The sequence below is a fragment of the Hyperoodon ampullatus genome (genome assembly GCF_949752795.1).
Source record: "Hyperoodon ampullatus genome assembly, chromosome: 11".
Lineage (NCBI taxonomy): Eukaryota > Metazoa > Chordata > Mammalia > Artiodactyla > Ziphiidae > Hyperoodon > Hyperoodon ampullatus.
The window spans coordinates 88,098,475-88,118,214 of record NC_136924.1 but is presented as its reverse complement, the minus strand read 5'-3'; the positions used below and the strand labels follow the sequence as shown (position 1 = coordinate 88,118,214).

Here is a 19,740-nt window from a genome sequence, read left to right as displayed (position 1 = left end):
ACAGCCCAGGGGTTCATTTTAGCTGTTTCTTATGTTTTCTTCTGCTCCTCAACACTATTATTTTTCTACAAGTGAATTAGGAATATTTAAAAAAAGATAGATTTTGTCTTCACAGTTAGTGAGTTGAATTTGAGTGGTACCTGAAGAAAAATGAGAAAAGGAAATACATCCTTTTTCCTTATTTCAAATCTTATTGGTATAATTGAGAAATAAGTTTTTCCTGCTGCAAGAATTAATGAACTCTTTTGCAAAACTCATGTGATCAAAGTCTTTAAGCCTCATGAAATTCCAGATCTTCAAAAGGCTTTAGGGGTTTAGAGAAGGTTAAATCCTTGGGTTAATGGGTTGAACATCTCACCTGCTATTAGGTTGAACATAGATATTATAAATAAGATCCTTCTGAAATGGGTCACACTTAAAAAAACAACTCATAGGGATCCTACTGATCTAACAAGAACTTGGGAAACTGGGAAGCACACAACCATGTAAGGACAGTCAGCTGATGGGGTGGTGGTTACCTCAGTGCTGCAAACAACCCTTCGTTTACCAATGTATCATTCTGGTGAAGCAGTTCCAACCACCAATGGGAGGCTGCTGCCTTGAATTCCCCATGGGTCTCATCGATGACAACCAAAGCCCAGAAGCAGCTGCTATTTGGGAGCTTCAGGAAGAAACTGGCTATAAGGGTGATGTTGCTGAATGTTCTCCACCTGTACGTATGGATCCAGGTTTGTCAAACTGTACCACACACATCGTGACAGTAACTATCAATGGAGATGATGCTAAGCCAAAGCCAGGAGATGGGGATTTTGCAGAAGTAAGTTCCTTACCAAAGAATGACCTGCTGAAGAGACGTGATGCTCTGGTAGCTGATGAACATCTGACAGTGGACACCAGAGTCTATTCTTACCCTCTGGCACTGAAACATTCAAACACAAAGCCGTTTGAAGGGCCCTTCCTGAAGTTTTAAGGGCAAAGGACAGTGGCCACGTTTTTGTAAACAGAACCACCAGACCTCCTTCACTAAGAGTTTGTATTCAGCTTAGTTTTAATGTAGATTTGAAATTAGCTTTTTCATAAAATAAAAGCAATATAAATAAATTAATAAGTAAAGATCCTCCTGTAATCTGGCAAAATAGAAGCAGGCCTCTGAGAACTGGCTGTGCGTCCCTCCTGGGGAGACTGTACCCTAACCTTAAATCCAGAGAGCCCGTGAGTGAGGATCTGAATGACTATGCACTGAGTAATCTGGGACATCTGACTCCTTATGGGTTGGATATTTGAATTCCCAGTGGCATTTTTATTTTAAATATTTAGTTCTGAGGCTAAACCATGATAATAGTAAAACAGGGTAGATGTGATTTTTTTGTATATTTTTTCGGCCATCAACTGATAATGCATTAGTAAACATCTCAAACAAAGAATCGTTTTTGTTATTTTAGTTATAAATTCAGATTTAATTTCAACAAATACCTAAGAGGGCCCCCTAATTTGTCAAAAATTGTACTGGTGATTTCATCTCACTACCATGCAACAATGTGATAGAACAAGTATTAGTATGCCTGGTTTTTTGAAAAACAGTTAATAATGAACCATATTCTTCTACATATGACATTTAGTAAAGCAAAGTCCTGCTGATGGTGAGAAGCCCAGCATATGAAACAGCACAGGAATCTCATCTCTGACCAAGAGGCAACCTTCAATGTGCATTTAGTGCAGATTCAGAAACACTGAAAATTCATTCAGAGATCCAAGCATGTAAGTCCCCATAGTAGATCTTTTTTATAGGTATGGAGTCTGGAGGCAGTTTGAATGCAAATCAAAATCATATGCACTCATAAGAATGTCTGTATAATTACAGGGTACCCAATCCAGTGCATAGCACCTGAGAACTAGTCTGAGAATGCAGAGGCTAATTGCTCCCCAGGATTCAAAAGGGCACCAAGCACCTGGGAATCTAATTCCTTCTTACTACCATATGTAGTAGTGGGTGTCTAGAAATTAAAACACTCCTAGATTTCATATTTCTTTTATACTGCCAAATACTTGCCAACCTATCTTATACAATCAGACGTATTTTAGCATCTTGTAAATTCTACTAATTAAACATGATACAAGCAAGTTGAAAGAGCAGCCTCAGCAGCAGAGGGGCAGGAGAAATTGGCTGACGAGAATGCCATACTGTCGGGACCCTCTGAAGTTTCTGTTTTGTTTCCACTGTTCTATTTTGCATATTTAAAAGTGCACTGGCTCAATATCTCAAAATAATTATTTTGCTTTATGTTAGAAAAAAAGGAGAAAGATATGGACACCCATTCTGGCTGTTTTATTGTGATGTACAGCTAATGCTGTGTCTGGCACCATTAGCTGCTATCTGACATACCAAACATAGATAAACAGGGAAGCAGCCTCAAGACTCTCACCGATTTTGGAAAACAGAGGAACACGACGGTAACCTGCAAAAAGAATCACATTTGATTAGAACAATAAAAATAAATTCATCAACAGTGGCCCCAGTAGTGCTCCTGAGAAGTAATAGAGTAAGCACATATAAAAGCTAGGACTATGTAGTTATATTCCATCCCATATATTAATTTTCCCCCAAAGTAAAATATTTGAAGTTTCTATCCCGACTTCCTACTAAACACCACACAGCTCACACTTCTCCTCCCTCAAAGTGCAGCGTCTCCAAAATTAGCCACCACCCTTCTGCTTCAGAAAGACTGTTTCCTAGGTACATCTCAGATGGTGGTAGAAAAGTAAAAAATAAGGATAGAATTGGGAGCACAGTGTAAGTCACCCCTGAAAGGTAACTGCAAGGCAGCCCTGGAAAGAATCAAGAAAAGAGAGTCTTGGGCTCCCAGTATCTCCTCAGGTGGGAAGAAGGACTCACTGCTTCTCCCTTCTGTGCAGTTCCCATCCTTCATTCCTTCACGGTAGCCATGCCTACTCTTAACTGAAACAAGAGAGCTATGTCCAGGTAGAGAAATTCTCATACAAGCCAAGTTTGTCTAATTAGTCTTCCTAGAAATCCCACTCCCCAACCCCACCTTCTGTATCAGAACACATTTCTGTAATTCCACTGGGAGAAAGTATGTGTCAATACATAAATTTTCCTTTACATCTGACTGTCATGGAGAGAGTTATTTGGTATATAAAAGCGTGTGTTTGGTAAACTCCAAATATATATAAACATTAGCACAGTCATCTTACTTTTAGGAATATTACCTTTGTTCATGCATAGAACTGGTAGAGTATATTGCCCAAGAAATTCATTTCCAGCTACTAAACTTTGATTTTCAACAAGAAAACGTATCAATGCCAATTCTGGCACCTGAATAATAAATGTGAATGCTTCATTCCATCTTGGACTAAAAGCTGAAATATAAAGAAAGAGATACAACCAAAAAAAAAAAAATTAAACACCACCCCTAGACAAAAATGCATAATATCTGTTCTCTAAAATTCTTATTTTCAACACTTTTAATAGTAATAATAAAAGCTTGGGGTTTAAAGCACTTAAATTTTTAATGCACCCAATGAGAAAGGAATAATAATGACAATAATAACACTTATTAAGTGTCTACAATTTCTGGGCAATATTCTGAAAAATTTAAGCAGATAATCTCATTTAATCCTCACAAAAACCCTATCAGGATTATTTCTATCCACATTTACAGATGAGAAAACTGAGCCACAAAGATGTTACATAAGCTCCAAAGGGTTTCACATAAATAGCCATTAAGTGCTCGGGCAGGAAGTAAAACAAATGGAGTCTGATTTCAGAACGGAAACGTTTCACTAACACAATATGACTGTTGTGTTCCAGCATTTTATTAACAAAGAAACTGAGACATGAGGAAGTTAAACAACATCATTTTTCTATATCAGGCCCTATTATGAGAAGAGCTCTATAGACAGTTGTTGGAATGAGAGCTCACTAATGTTTGCTCTCAAGTCAGCTCCTGATCCTTCTTTTGACTAACTGCTCATTTTAAGATCCAAAGTCAAGGAGGAGCTTCAAGATGGCGGGAAGAGTAAGACTAGAGATCACCTTCCTCCCCACAAATATATCAGAAATACATCTACATGTGGAAACAACCCATACAGATCACCTACTGAATGCTGGCAGAAGACCTCAGACTTCCCAAAAGGGAACAGACACCCTCAGGCGACCTACACGTAAAGGCAGGGCCAAATCCAAAGCTGAACCCCAGGAGCTGTGCGAACAAAGAAGAGAAAGGGAAATCTCTCCCAGCAGCCTCGGGAGCAGCAGATTAAATCTGCACAATCAACTTGATGTACCCTGCATCTGTGCAATACATGAATAGACAATAAATCATCCCAAATTGAGGTGCTGGACTTTGGGAGCAATGATATATATATATTTTTTTCTTTTTCTCTTTTTGTGAGTGTGTATGTGTATGCTTCTGTGTGTGATTTTGTCTGTATAGCTTTGCTTTTACCATTTGTCCTAGGGTTCTGTCTGTCCTTTTTTTTTAGTATAGTTTTTAGCACTTGTTATCACTGGCGGATTTGATTTTTGGTTTGGTGGCTGTCTTTTTTCTTTCTTTCTTTTTAATTACTTTTTAAATTTTTAAAATAATTATTTTTTTATTGTAATAACCTTATTTTATTTTATTTTTCTTTCTTTCTTTCTTCCTTTCTTAACTTCTTTCTTTCTTTCTTTCTTTTTCCCTTTTATTCTGAGCCGTGTGGTGGACAGGGTTGGTGCTCTGGCAGGGTGTCAGGCCTGTGCCTCTGAGGTCGGAGAGCCAAGGTCAGGACACTGGTCCACCAGAGACCTCCCAGCTCCACATAATATTAAGCAGCAAAAATCTCCCAGGATCTCCATCTCAACATCAAGACTCAGCTGCACTCAACGACCAGCAAGCTACAGTGCTGGACACCCTACGCCAAACTACTAGCAAGAAAGAAACACAACCCCACACATTAGCAGAGAGGCTGCCTAAAATCACGATAAGTTCACAGACACCCCAAAACACACCACCGGACATGGTCCTGCCCACCAGAAAGACAAGATCCAGCCTCATCCAGCAGAACACAGGCAACAGTCCCCTCAACTGGGAAGCATACACAACCCACCGAACCAACCTTACCGACTGGCAGACACCAAAAACAATGGAAACTACAAACCTGCAGGGCTTCCCTGGTGGCGCAGTGGTTGAGAGTCCACCTGCCGAGGCAGGGGACGCGGGTTCGTGCCCCGGTCCAGGAGGATCCCACGTGTCGCGGAGCGGCTGGGCCCGTGAGCCATGGCCACTGGGCCTGCGCGTCCGGAGCCTGTGCTCTGCGGCGGGAGAGGCCACAACAGTGAGAGGCACGCGTACCACAAAAAAAAAAAAAAAAAACAGTGGAAAAAACTACTGCAGAGCAGAATAAAGAAAAAAGAATGAAAAGAATTGAGGACAATCTCAGAGTCCTCTGGGACAACCTTAAACACACCAACATTCAAATTATAGGGGTCCCAGAAGAAGAAGAGAAAAAGAAAGGGACTGAGAAAATATTTGAAGAGATTATATTTGAAAACTTCCCTAATATGGGAAAGGAGATAATCAAGTCCAGGAAGCTCAGAGAGTCCCATACAGGGTAAATCCAAGGAGAAACACGCCAAGACACATATTAATCAAACTATCACAAATTACAAAGAAAAAATATTAAAAGCAGCAAGGGAAAAAAACCAAAAACATACAAGGGAATCCCAATAAGGTTAACAGCTGATCTTTCAGCAGAAACTCTGCAAGCCAGAAGGGAGTGGCAGGACATGCGATGAAAGGGAAAAACCTACAACCAAGATTACTCTACCCAGCAGGACCTCATTCAGATTCGATGGACAAATTAAAAACTTTAGAGACAAGCAAAAGCTAAGAGAATTCAGCACCACCAAACCAGCTTTACAACAAATGCTAATGGAACTTCTCTAGTCAGGAAACACAGGAGAAAGAAAAGGCCTACAGTGGTAATAGGACATTCATATCGATAATTACCTTAAATGTAAATGGATTAAATGCTCCAACCAAAAGACACAGACTGGCTAAATGGATACAAAAACAAGACCTGTACATATGTTATCTACAAGAGACCCACTTCAGACCTAGGGACACATACAGACTGAAAGTGAGGGGACAGAAAAAGATATTCCATGCAAAAGGAAATCAAAAGAAAGCTGGAGTAGCAATTCTCATATCAGAAAAAATAGACTTTAAAATAAAGACTGTTATAAGAGACAAAGAAGGACACTACATAATGATCAAGGGATGAATGCAAGAAGAAGATATAACAATTGTAAATATCTATGCACCCAACGTAGGAGCACCTCAATATATAAGGAAAATACTAACAGCCATAAAAGGGGAAATTGACAGTAACACAGTCATACTAGGGGACTTTAGCACCCCACTTTCACCAATGGACAGATCATCCAAAATGAAAATAAATAAGAAAACACAAGCTTTAAATGATACATTAAACAAGATGGACTTAATTGATATTTATAGGACATTCCATCCAAAAACAACAGAATACACTTTCTTCTCAAGTGCTCATGGAACATTCTCCAGGATAGATCATATCTTGGGTCAAAAATCAAGCCTTGGTAAATTTAAGAAAACTGAAATCATATCAAGTATCTTTTCCAACCACAACACTATGAGACTAGATATCAATTACAGAAAAAAATCTATAAAAAATACAAACAGATGGATCCTAAACAATGCACTACTTAATAACCAAGAGATTGTTGAAGAAATCAAAGAGGAAATCAAAAAACACCTAGAAACAAATGACAACGAAAACACGATGACCTAAAACCTATGGGATGCAGCAAAAGCAGTTCTAAGAGGGAAGTTTATAGCAATACAATTCTACCTCAAGAAACAAGAAACATCTCAGATAAACAACCTAACCTTACACCTAAAGAAATTAGAGAAAGAAGAACAAAAACACCACAGAGTTAGCAGAAGGAAAGAAATCATGAAAACCAGGTCAGAAGGAAATGAAAAAGAAATGAAGGAAACAATAGCAAAGATCAAAAAAACTAAAAGCTGCTTCCTTGAGAAGATAAACAAAATGATAAACCATTAGCCAGTCTCAAGAAAAAAAGGGAGAAGACTCAAATCAATAGATCTTGGCATGAAAAAGGGGAAGTAACAACTGACACTGCAGAAATACAAAGGATCATGAGAGATTACTACAAACAACTGTATGCCAAAACAATGGACAACCTGGAAGAAATGGACAAATTCTTAGAGAAGCACAACCTTCCAAGACTGAACCAGGAAGAAATAGAAAATATGAGCAGACTGATCACAAGCACTGAAACTGTAACTGTGATTAAAAATCTTCCAACAAACAAAAGCCCAGGACCAGAAGGCTTCACAGGCGAATTCTATCAAACATTTAGAGAAGAGCTAACACCTATCCTTCTCAAACTCTTCCAAAATATAGCAGAGGGAGGAACACTCCCGAACTCATTCTACGAGGCCACCATCACCCTGATAACAAAACCAGACAAAGATGTCACAAAGAAGGAAAACTACAGGCCAATATCACTGATAACATAGATGCAAAAATCTTCAACAAAATACTAGCAAACAGAATCCAACAACACATTAAAAGGATCATACACCATGATCAAGTGAGGTTTACCCCAGAAATGCAAGGACTCTTCAATATACGCAAATCAATCAATGTGATACACCATATTGACAAATTGAAGAGTAAAAACCACATGATCATATCCATAGATGCAGAAAAAGCTTTCAACAAAATTCAACACCCATTTATGATAAAAACCCTCCAGAAAGTAGGCATAGAGGGAACTTACCTCAGTATAATAAAGGCCATATATGACAAACCCACAGCCAACATCGTCCTCAATGGAGAAAAACTGAAACCATTTCCACTAAGATCAGGAACAAGACCAGTTTGCCCACTCTCACCACTTTTATTTAACATTGTTTTGGAAGTTTTAGCCGCAGCAATCAGAGAAGAAAAGGAAATAAAAGGAATCCAAATTGGAAAAGAAGAAGTAAAGCTGTCACTGTTTGCAGATGACATGATAATATACATAGAGAATCCTAAAGATGCTACCAGAAAACTACTAGAGCTAATCAATGAATCTGGTAAAGTAGCAGGATACAAATTTAATGCACAGAAATCTCTTGCATTCCTATACACTAATGATGAAAAATCTGAAAGTGAAATTAAGGAAACACTCCCATTTACCACTGCAACAAAAAGAATAAAATATCTAGGAATAAACCTACCTAAGGAGACAAAAGACCTGTATGCCAAAAACTATAAAACACTGATGAGAGAAATTAAAGATGATACAAACAGATGAAGAGATATATCATGTTCTTGGATTGGAAGAATCAACATTGTGAAAATGACTATACTACCCAAAGCAATCTACTGATTCAGTGCCATCCCTATCAAACTACCAATGTCATTTTTCACAGAACTAGAACAAAAAATTTCACAATTTGTATGGAAACACAAAAGACTCCGAATAGCAAAAGCAATCTTGATAAAGAACAATGGAGCTGGAGGAATCAGGCTCCCTGACTTCAGACTATACTACAAAGCTGCAGTAATCAAGACAGTATGGTACTGGCACAAAAACAGAAATATAGATCAATGAAATAGGATCAAAAGCCCAGAGATAAACCCACGCACATATGGTCCCCTTATTTTTGATAAAGGAGGCAAGAATATACAAAGCAGAAAACATGGCATCTTCAATAAGTGCTGCTGGGAAAACTGGACAGCTACATGTAAAAGAATGAAATTAGAACCCTCCCTAACACCATATACAAAAATAAACTCAAAATGGATTAAAGACCTAAATGTAAGGCCAGACACTCTAAAACTCTTAGAGGAAAACACAGGAAGAACACTCTATGACATAAATCACAGCAAGATCCCTTTTGACCCACCTCCTAGAGAAATGGAAATAAAAACAAAAATAAACAAATGAGACCTAATGAAACTTAAAAGCTTTTTCACAGTGAAGGAAACCATATACAAGATGAAAAGACAACCTTCAGAATGGAAGAAAATATTTGCATTGAGCAACTGACAAAGGATTAATCTCCAAACTTTACAAGCAGCTCATGCAGCTCAATATCAAAAAAACAAACAATCCAATCCAAACATGGGCAGAAGACCTAAATAGACATTTCTCCAAAGAAGACATACAGATTGCCAACAAACACATGAAAGAATGCTCAACATCACTAATCATTAGGGAAATGCAAATCAAAACTACAATGAGGTATCACCTCACACCAGGTAGAATGGCCATCATCAAAAAATCTACAAACAGTAAATTCTGGAGAGGGTGTGGAGGAAAGGGAACCCTCTTACACTGTAGGTGGAAATGTACATTGATACAGCCACTATGGAAAACAGTATGGAGGTTCCTTAAAAAGCTAAAAATAGAACTACCATACGACACAGCAATCCCACTACTGGGCATATACCCTGAGAAAACCATAATTCAAAAAGAGTCATGTACCACAATGTTCACTGCAGCTCTATTTACAATAGCCAGGACATGGAAGCAACCTAAGTGTCCATCTACAGATGAATGGATAAAGAAGATGTGGCACATATATACAATGGAATATTACTCAGCCATGAAAAGAAAAGAAACTGATTTATTTGTAGTGAGGTGGATGGACTCAGAGTCTGTCATAAAGAATGAAGTAAGTCAGAAAAAGAAAAACAAATACCGTATGCTAACATATATATATGGAATCTAAAAAAAAAAAGGTGGTCATGAAGAACCTAGTGGCAGGACAGGAATAAAGATGCAGACCTACTAGAGAATGGACTTGAGGACAGGGGGAGGGGGAAGGGTAAGTTGGGAGAAAATGAGAGAGTGGCATTGACAAATGTACACTACCAAATGTAAAACCGATAGCTAGTGGGAAGCAGCCACATAGCACAGGGCGATCAGCTCGGTGCTTTGTGACCACCTAGACAGGTGGGATATGAAGGGTGGGAGGGAGGGAGATGCAAGAGGAAGAGATATGGGGATATATGTGTATGTATAGCTGATTCACTTTGTTTTAAACAGAAACTAACACACACACATACACACACACACACACACACAAACCAATAAACAGAAGCTTATTGCCCCTGTGTGATGGACTGTATGAGTGCTATGGAATGAATGTTTTTGCCCCCTCATTCAGATGCTGAAGTCCTTATCCCCAACGTGATGCTATTTTGAGGTGGGGCCTCGGGGAATTAATTGGGTCATGAGGTTGGAGCCCCCAAGAATGGGATTAATGCCCTCATAAGGAGAGACACAAGAGAAATAATCTGGCTCTGCCATGTTAGGAGGATACAGCGAGAAAACAGCTGCGTACAAACCAGGAAGAGGACCCTCACCAGAATGTGACCATGGATTTCTAACCTCTAGAACTGTGAGAAAATAAATTCCTATGTTTTAAGCCAACCAGTCTGTTTTTATTGCTGCTGACGCAGCCTGAACTAAGACATTGAGTAAGCATGAGTTAGAACTAAATTTGTGTTATCTTTGTATGGGTTGTTTGATCTAACCCAACCCGTCTGATGTAATCTCCCCATAAACTTGAATTACTTCTATTCAATTTCAACTCATTGAGCTTCATCAAAACAACATCATGAGGACACGGAGAAGGGGAAGGGTAAGCTGGGACAAAGTGAGAGAGTGGCATGGGCATATATATATACACTACCAAATGTAAAATCGATAGTTAGTGGGAAGGCACATAGCACAAGGAGATCAGCTCGGTGCTTTGTGACCACCTAGAGGGGCAGGATAGGGAGGGTGGGAGGGAGGGAGACCCAAGAGGGAAGAGATATGGGGATGTATGTATACATACAGCTGATTCACTGTGTTATAAAGCAGAAACTAACACACCATTGTAAAGCAATTATACTCCAATAAAGATGTTAAAAAAATACAAAGTTGATGAGTAATTTATGTCCTTAGCAAAATAGATTATCCCAAACACTCTCTTGCCAAATAAGAAATCCAAATTGTATCACAATGTGACCCAAATCAGAGAAAAATTAAGCATAATTGAATGGAATCAAGAAATTCACATCCAGATCAAATATACACTCTTATTTAATAAAAACTCAAAAGTTCAGAGAAAAATAATGTATTATTTTTCATTGTACAAAAGCAATGCTACACCTACTACTTCAATAGATCTGTCCTTTGAGTTACATTTCAAGAAGTATTGAAGCATTTATGACTAATTATACCATATCTATGTTTTCTATGGTGCATCTGTAGTCACAAGTGCACATTTACTAGGAAGTAATCCAGAATGCAGTCTATGCCTGTAAAAATATTAAACAAATTGATTCACACTGAAATAATAACCATCTTACCTTGCCCTAAGAAAAGAAGTAATTCAATGGAGCATAGGGACAGGTTTAAGAGTCAGTTCTTTTTTTTTTTGCGGTATGTGGGCCTCTCACTGCTGTGGCCTCTCCCGTTGCTGAGCACAGGCTCCGGACGCGCAGGCTCAGCAGCCATGGCTCACGGGCCCAGCCGCTCCGCGGCATGTGGGATCTTCCCGGACCGGGGAACGAACCCGTGTCCCCTGCATCGGCAGGCGGACTCTCAACCAGTGCGCCACCAGGGAAGCCCGAGAGTCAGTTCTTTATAGACACTGAAAAATGTCTGCACGAAATTCTTATACTAATTTATTCTTCCTCCTCCAACCCTCCTTCACCATACTCTCTTTCACTCTTTCATACACACACACACACACACACACAATCATATATAGATATATATATGAAAGTCCTTTTAGTGTCAAAATAAAATAAATAAAAAATAAACCAGAATACCAAATTTGCTTAGTTACAAATATAGTTAAAAATCATTTCCCCATCTTACCCAAATGTGATCGTTTGCCTCCCAGACTCTCATGTCTTTCATTACCCTAGTAGCTAAGTGATCTCAGAATCCCTCCTGTCCGGTTATCTACACCTTTAGTCTTGCTAGTCTTCCTCACATGCATCCTCCACTCCTTTTCTGATGCCACAGCCCTTGTTTAGGACCTGACTTCTACATGCTCTAACCGTGAGATCACATCTAACTCTATTCTGTATTTCTCATCTCTCTCTCATACACTTCGTCCTTTCTACTCTGCAGAAATGATCTCTGGAACGCTCAACTCTCTTAGTGTTTTATATCCCTGTTTAAAAGTTTTAATTTTATTCATTTTATACAGAAAAAAAAGTTTCTACTACCTTATCATGGCTTTCACTATTTTCCATGACCATACCCAAGGTAAATTTCTCATTTTATCTCACACTAATCTTTCTTAAGTACACTGCATTTGAACTTCTTTACTTCTTTACTTTTCCCTAACATGTTTGAATGTTTTCTCCATGTTTCAGCACTCATATTATTACTTTTGCCTTAAATTTCCTTATCCTTGGGAATTCCCTGGCAGCCCAGTGGCTAGGATTTGGCTCTTTCACTGCCATGGCCCAGGTTCAATCCCTGATCAGGGAACTAAGATCATGCAAGCCTCTCAGCATGGCCAGAAAAAAAAAGAGAAAGAAAAAAAGTTCCCTTATCCTCAATCTCTATAAAAAATTCTACTCATTTGCCAAGAACCATCTCGAAATTTGCCCCTTCCATACAATTCTTTGTACTTTCTTTAAAGCACTAATGACTTTTTCATAACAGTTTTACTTATATCTCATATTCCACACTGAACTGTAAACTATCTACAATAGAATTAGTTGGGACATACATAAGAATGCAGTTAATAAACAGAGATTCGAAGTTTTTTTGATACTTAGAACCATGCTTTTAATATAATGGGCCCAGTAATGTCTAATGAACCAAACTGAATTTCTGTAGGGTTATTCTCATAAAACCCAGGGATGCAATCAAATTTCTAACGGGAGCTAGAATCATAGTATTATATAAGGGGTGCATTGAATAAATTAATGTTCTGTGCATTTTGTCATGAAGATTCAATTAAGAGGATGGAGAAAACAAGGGATAGGTTACTAGAAGCTTCCTGATAGCAGTTACCGTTTCTTGACACTGCCATTTCAACTCTAAGGGGTGCCAAATAAGGCAGGAAGTCATCACTAATATCCCTTCCCACTGATAACATAGGATGAGGTAGCAAAACTTCCCAAACCTTTTTTCATGCCCTTTGCACTAGGGGCCATGCTGGAGGAATATTCTGGATTTGGGAGGAGTTGAACATTGGACATTTTGCAGGGGGGGTACTATCACCAAAGAAGAAGAAGACTACTAAGACGGCACCTGCTTCTCTATCTGTGCCATTTAGCCTGGAGCATATTTCCAGACTCTGAAATGAAGTCCACTATATTTTGGGAATATCCACTCATAGAAGATTCTAGACTCAAAGGATCACTTGCAAGCTCTCTTCCCAGGTGATTCTAAGAGTCAACCCCAAGAATCTATACTTTTCTAATTTCCTTCATGATTTCAACTTCAGAGAAGAAATAACAATGTCAGTACTGTATTACCTAAATTATCATGGGATGCTGGAACACTGAAAATCTTACCAAAGTCATTTCTTCCATTCCTACATTTCCCTTGTGGCAAAAATGACTGAATTTTTAATCCAAATACTGTACGAGTAGGTTTCTATGGCATCCTTAGCCTGAGTCAGAAGCCGCAGACCTCTGATCTAAAATAATTCAAGTAGTGAAGTATAACTATGTAACATGTGGTATCAGAGAAATCTTAAGTTCTTTATTTTACACAGAGGCTAGAAGCTAAGTAGATTTGCAGCTGTCAAAATGTTGCTCTTAATTCAGTCATACAAGGAAACATAAAAAGGAAGTAAAAATGGAAAAAGCACTAATTTTTCAGGTCAGATACATTTTTGTATCTGTAATCTGAAAATACATCTAGCCAACATTAAGTCATTGTCAAATTGTTTTTGCTGCATATAACACTTTGGTCATCTTGAACATAATGCAAAACCTTTTCCTTATGAATAATAAATATGTATCAAAACTCTATCAATATATAATTTTTAAGCTTTTCAACAAGAAGTCTAACAGATGTTCGATAAAATATATTAGGAGCTCACCATTTTTTTTAATTACACGACTCTGCTGTTTCATTTGATCATTTGGAACTCCCCAAATTTCTACAGTCACTAATGTGTCAGCTTTGTTAGATGATGAATGATAACTGGGAGGCAACTGGATCCCACTGATGAGCTGCACAAAAATAAGGGAATTCAAGAATTTAGCAGAATGTCAAACTGCATCACTGCTTAATTTCAAAATAAAATAGGTTTTCCAAAAATCATGATTTACTAAGTCATTTCCCACCAAAAACAAACAAACAAACAAAGTAGAAAACAGTGCCAATTTTTAATTTTAACTCTTTTATCCTCAAGTATCAATATATGAACACCAGGAACATGTCTAAATTATTCCATTTTACGAATATGTGATTATAATAGAATCCACATTCTCCAAGATTGATGGTCCAACAAATATTTTTATTTTAAAAGCATTGTTATGATCCCCTTCTACTGTAATTCAGGCTGAGTCACTCCAAAAACATGAACTCTTTTCAAATTCATATTGTATATATACAACAAAAAAATTGTAAACTATAAATATGACTTCTGAAATATAAGAAAAAACACCACATAATTTCCTATGATAGCATTCTCTGACAGTATAATTTATATGTTTGGATAACTTATCATGAAATTTTACCTTACCCATTGCTTTCTATATTGTCATAAGTAACCTGAGTTTGACAAAATCAATTATTACATATATATATTAGGGACTGGATAGCAGAAAAATGCTTAACAAAGTAACTAATAATAGTTTTATTTAGTCTTCTATTAGTCAAGCTAATTGTTGAAGCACAGACTTGTTTTACTTTAAGGAACAAAGTCTGAATTTAAAAAAAAACAGTATTTGAAGTGTACTAGTTTATAGAGTGTACTAACATAAAAAATTGAGACATGATTTCAATTTCTGAAGATTATAATAAAGAGGAACAAATAAATAATTGTTGTGAAAAAAGAAAGAAGAAGGAAAAGAAAAGAAAAAAGTGCCAGTGTGTAATTTTTTCCTTCCTACATCTACAAATTATGGCATCAGCTAGCAACCAGAGTAACTGTGCAAATATTTAACAACCAGTATGGAACGGGCATTGATCAATAAGCATAATTAGATATCAAGGTAACCTGAAGGAACATTGACTGTGAAAAACTAGTACACTGATACCAGAGCCTATCAGCTGAATATAGGGCCCTCCAGGTAATAAACCCTTATCAATATGGAGAAGGTACATACTGAAATAGAATTTAGAGATTTATTGTTCAGATAATTTGTACACTCTGATTCACAAAGCCCTTCCAGGGACCGCTGCAGAGGATGGATGTCAAACAGAAAACCCTTAGTGGTCAACCAGATAGTTCTGCTTTCATCTACTGGTCTTATACACGAGATTTTAAACTTAGAAAATAATATCTTAGTTTTTATAAGCTTGAAAATAACTGATTTAATCCAAAGTTCTCTGTTTACAGTTGACAAAGAGTAAACCAGAAATGTTAAATGGCTTCATCAAGGACTTAAGAAAGCTAACGGCTAAACTTTTATTCCCAAATCATGCTCTCCACAATTTGTGCAAGTCATAATGTAATCACAAAGCTCCCTAGAACAATCAGAACAAGAGGGGAAGACACACATGGCTATGGCAGCAGCTTCCTAGGAAAATCATCAACCCTGCCTCTTTCACACCATGTCACTTACACCCCTACACGAGACCTCTCAGAATACAAACAGGTGGCATTTGTAAACATCTATGCATACCAGCTATCCTCCATCTTCACTTTCTCAATAAAAGAGCACATATATTCTCTTTAGTATTCTCAACTTGAAAAAGAAATCATTCAATTAACCTACATGTATTGAGCATATACTTTGTGTCAGTTACTGTGGATAAGGGTTGAACAAAACAGAGTCCTTATCCTTAAAGGACCCTCAGACAAGTGGGGGGAGAAAGACAAGTATAACAAGTAGATAATTATAATTTAAAGTGTGGTAAGTGCCATAATGTATGTATGTATAGGGTGTTATGGAAAAACAGAAGAAAACTTCAAAAGAAGCACAGGTAAAAGCTTCCAAAAAGAAGTGACACGTAAAGTATTGAAAAATGAGTCAGAATGCAATAGGCAGAAGAAGGACGGAAGAGTAGTCCAATCAAAGGAAATAGCATATGCAATACATAGAAGAGTCATTGTGGACAAAAAAGAAGGCTTCCATACAGTTTCAGAATGGGTTGAAAGGCTGGAAGAAGTAAGAGATGAGGCTAGAGGAGTAGGACAAAGCCAGACTAAGAAAACGATCAGGAGACACAAATAAATATTAAGTAGGCATGATAAGATTAGCACTGCAGCAAAATCTCTCTGGTTGACTTGTGGAAGATGGATCAGGACAACTGAGACAAGGCTACCTGAAAACCCCTTAGGAAGCCAAAGGAATGGAGGTGATGACAGGTAACTGATTCCTAAAAAAAAGACAGTAACAAATGACATCAGATCAAGGGGATGGATAAGGAAGACATTTAAAATGAGATCTACAGAACTTAGGAATGGATCGGACATGGGAAGTGAAGGAGATGTGGAAGACAAGAATAGCTCCCACTTTTCTTGCCTGAGTTAATTGAATCAAGGAATTTAAATAAAATTTAAAAATAAGCCTTTATAGTCCAAAAATGAGGTCAGATTTGAGTATTGTTTGGGGTTGAAACAGTGAATGTGTATAATGTGAATGTGTATAAAATACAAGGAGAATGTTTAGTTTGAGATGAGGACTAAGAAATTCTTTCTCACCCACAAATGAAAGTGAGAAAGAACCGCTTGCATATAGATTAAAAAGGAAAGAAGAAATCCACAGAAGCACAGCAATGAGATTTGTGTGGATTAGGAAGGGATCTGAAAAAGTGGCTGAAACACCCCACCTTCACTAGAACAACACCTAGAACACCTAGACTAGTTCCTCTAATTAGAACTATGCAATTTTTTTCATCCATGCAAAAAGGCAACAGAAAGACATTTTTCAGATATGGAAGGATGCTGAAATACCACCCACCTACATTACCTGAAAAGATTAACAGAAACTTAAAAGGCATTAAAGAAAATCAATAGAACGAAAAATATTAATGCATACTATCTAGCTTATATCATAACCAATAAAGTTAAAAGAAAAAGTAATTAATCTTACCCTTATCATAAGTATGATTGGATTACTGTCCATTAGTGCTTTATTTGGATTAAACTTTGTTTGACTATCTCTTAGGAAGTGTGGTTTCAAAATATATCCAGAACCACCATTATCCAAAAATTTCCCATTTTGAAGATCCATAGGCAGACCAGGGGTCTGGAAATTTAAGGCCACTGTGAGGGAAAAAGACTATTTTAACATTGTCAGGAAATAGAGGGTATATCTAAAGAAACGCAATTAAACAGTTTACTGAAACCTAATCATGGATTATATATCTTCGAACATTTTAAGAGCAAGCATTAGCCAAATAAGTCATGATTTTTAAACCTTTCCTTTTGCCATGTCTTTGTTAACATATAAAGATGAGTTTCAAAATTTAATCTGCAAATTATTTTACAGCTTTGAGTTAAAAAATCAAAATGGCATACAGCATAGATTATAGAATAGCAATGTACATGTCAGAAAACATTCAGGAAATATGAGAGTAAAGAAAATCAGTACATTAAATGCTAGAAGGGAAGACACCAACTGTATCATAAACTTTCATGACTAAAGAGGTACTGTAATCACTAGAGGAGAAAGCGGGGAACAGGCAGAGCAATAATTGTTGTTAAAATATAGAAACAACTCCATATAGGCTGGTAAATAGCCACTACAATGCAGTACCACCATCTACCCCCCACTGCCCTCCCTACCATCCTGATCCCACTCCCTCCCTCTCTGAAAAACTATGGGCCTTGTCACAATTCAGCAGCAGAAGGGGTAACACCTGGCACTTTCTGACTGGTTAGTCCCACTGGTACACCAGTTGATCAATTTGGAATAAGGAGAGTCAGTCAAGGACAAATAACAAAGCTATGCAGTCTTACTTTTCAATACTATGAATGCAGAAGTGATTAAAGTACAAAAAGCAGAGGTTAGTCGATTTGAAGAGGCCTTTAGCAAATCTTTCAAGCAAAGGACTTGATCTCCACTGTCCTCTTACATCTCTTTTTGGTTTCTTTTTCCCGTTCCTACAATTCCCATGCAAACCCCTCATGAATTTAACCTCCATGCTTCTACCCTCACCTAGATTTACCCTTTTCAACCTATTTAGGAATAACTTCAACTCTTGAAGCCAATGATTCATCATTGCTCGACTCCAAAACACCCAGGCTCGAAAATTCTTCAAAGGAAGCTCTTTTCATGAATCTTTCATTAATTCACAAAATGAATTTATTTTATCTTATTTTTGCAAAAAACTCAGTATCCTATGTAACATACCCATTTGACAACCTACATTCCAAAATTCTTGAGGATTAAAATTAGAAGAGTCTGCTCTTGTTGCTTTGGGATATATTCTGGTAATGAACTTTGTGGTGTGAAGAATAAATTCGTTGGCTAAAAAAAAGAAATTTATTAAAACATTGCAAAGATTTCAAATAAACTACTGTGTCTATATATTTATTTAATTCTACAACAGTTTCAATAATGTTGATGTCTATTGTCCTGGCAGAAATATTTGCAATTCATGGAAATCAAAATAAATTCATGCCTTTGTTTGGCAGTGTAATTCACTGTTATTGAAAAGTTAATAATAATTTTTTATTAAACAATTTTATGTAATTATTCACTCGAAGAAAGAAACAATTGGATAATATATTTCTTTTTGTTCACAGCCAAATTAATTTCACTTTGACATAGAGTATATAAAATTCCAAAATAAAATGCATCCATTTTTGAAAACAAAAGTATCTTTACCCATTTTGGTTTTTTTCACTTTGGTTTTCTCTTTAGGACAGAATTGCACGGAAGTCATATAAAACTATGTGATGTCATCCAAGTTAATCAAATTGAATATTTAACAGATCCTCAGGGCTGAAAGGGACCTTAAAGTTACTCAACTCAGCTTCCAGCTGACCTTCTAACCACCATAGTATCTTTCCCCAAAATTCATTCAATTTCTGTTTGCATCCCTCCATTGAAAGAGAACTTGCAGGACTTCCCTGGTTGCACAGTGGTTAAGAACCCACCTGCCAATGCAGGGGACACTGGTTCGAGACCTGGTCCGGGAAGATCACACATGCTGTGGAGCAACTAAGCCCGTGCGCCACAACTACTGAGCCTGCATGCCACAACTACTGAAGCCTGCACTCCTAGAGCCCATGCTCCTCAGCAAGAGAAGCCACCACAATGAGAAGCCCGCACACCACAAAGAAGAGTAGCCCCTGCTCACTGCAACTAGAGAAAGCCAGCATGCAGCAACAAAGTCCCAACGCAGCCAAAAATAAATAAATAAAGTTATTAAAAAATAAAAATAAATAAAAGGTATTTGTTCTTAAAAAAAAAAAGAGAGAACTTGCTACCTCCCAATACTTCTCTGATTATTTCAAATGTTTTCCTTACAAGGAAAGGAAGACAATGTCTGTACTTGAAGCACACGCACACACACAGAGACACACACACACA

General features: G+C 37.5%; 2 protein-coding genes across 2 annotated transcripts in view; one reads left to right on the top strand and one right to left on the bottom strand.

The window, feature by feature from the left end:
• Positions 1-583: 583 nt before the first annotated feature.
• On the top strand, positions 584-1,001 carry LOC307060875 (ADP-sugar pyrophosphatase-like; the record flags this gene model as incomplete). The annotated part of the gene is made up of 1 exon (XM_079715711.1): positions 584-1,001. The coding sequence occupies one exon, from the start codon at positions 584-586 to the stop codon at positions 968-970; it is 387 nt and encodes a 128-aa protein (XP_079571837.1). The 3' UTR covers positions 971-1,001.
• Positions 1,002-2,370: 1,369 nt separating this feature from the next.
• The window catches only part of PLCZ1 (phospholipase C zeta 1), a gene marked incomplete at its 3' end in the record, with an annotated part of 59,269 nt that continues 41,899 nt past the window's right edge, over positions 2,371-19,740 (bottom strand). The window contains exons 8-12 of the mRNA XM_079715206.1: positions 18,556-18,672; positions 17,293-17,465; positions 14,127-14,259; positions 3,229-3,378; positions 2,371-2,456 (exon numbers count right to left, since the gene is read on the bottom strand). Of these exons, the coding sequence (XP_079571332.1) occupies positions 2,371-2,456; positions 3,229-3,378; positions 14,127-14,259; positions 17,293-17,465; positions 18,556-18,672 (659 nt within the window). The remainder of the gene's footprint in view (positions 2,457-3,228; positions 3,379-14,126; positions 14,260-17,292; positions 17,466-18,555; positions 18,673-19,740) is intronic.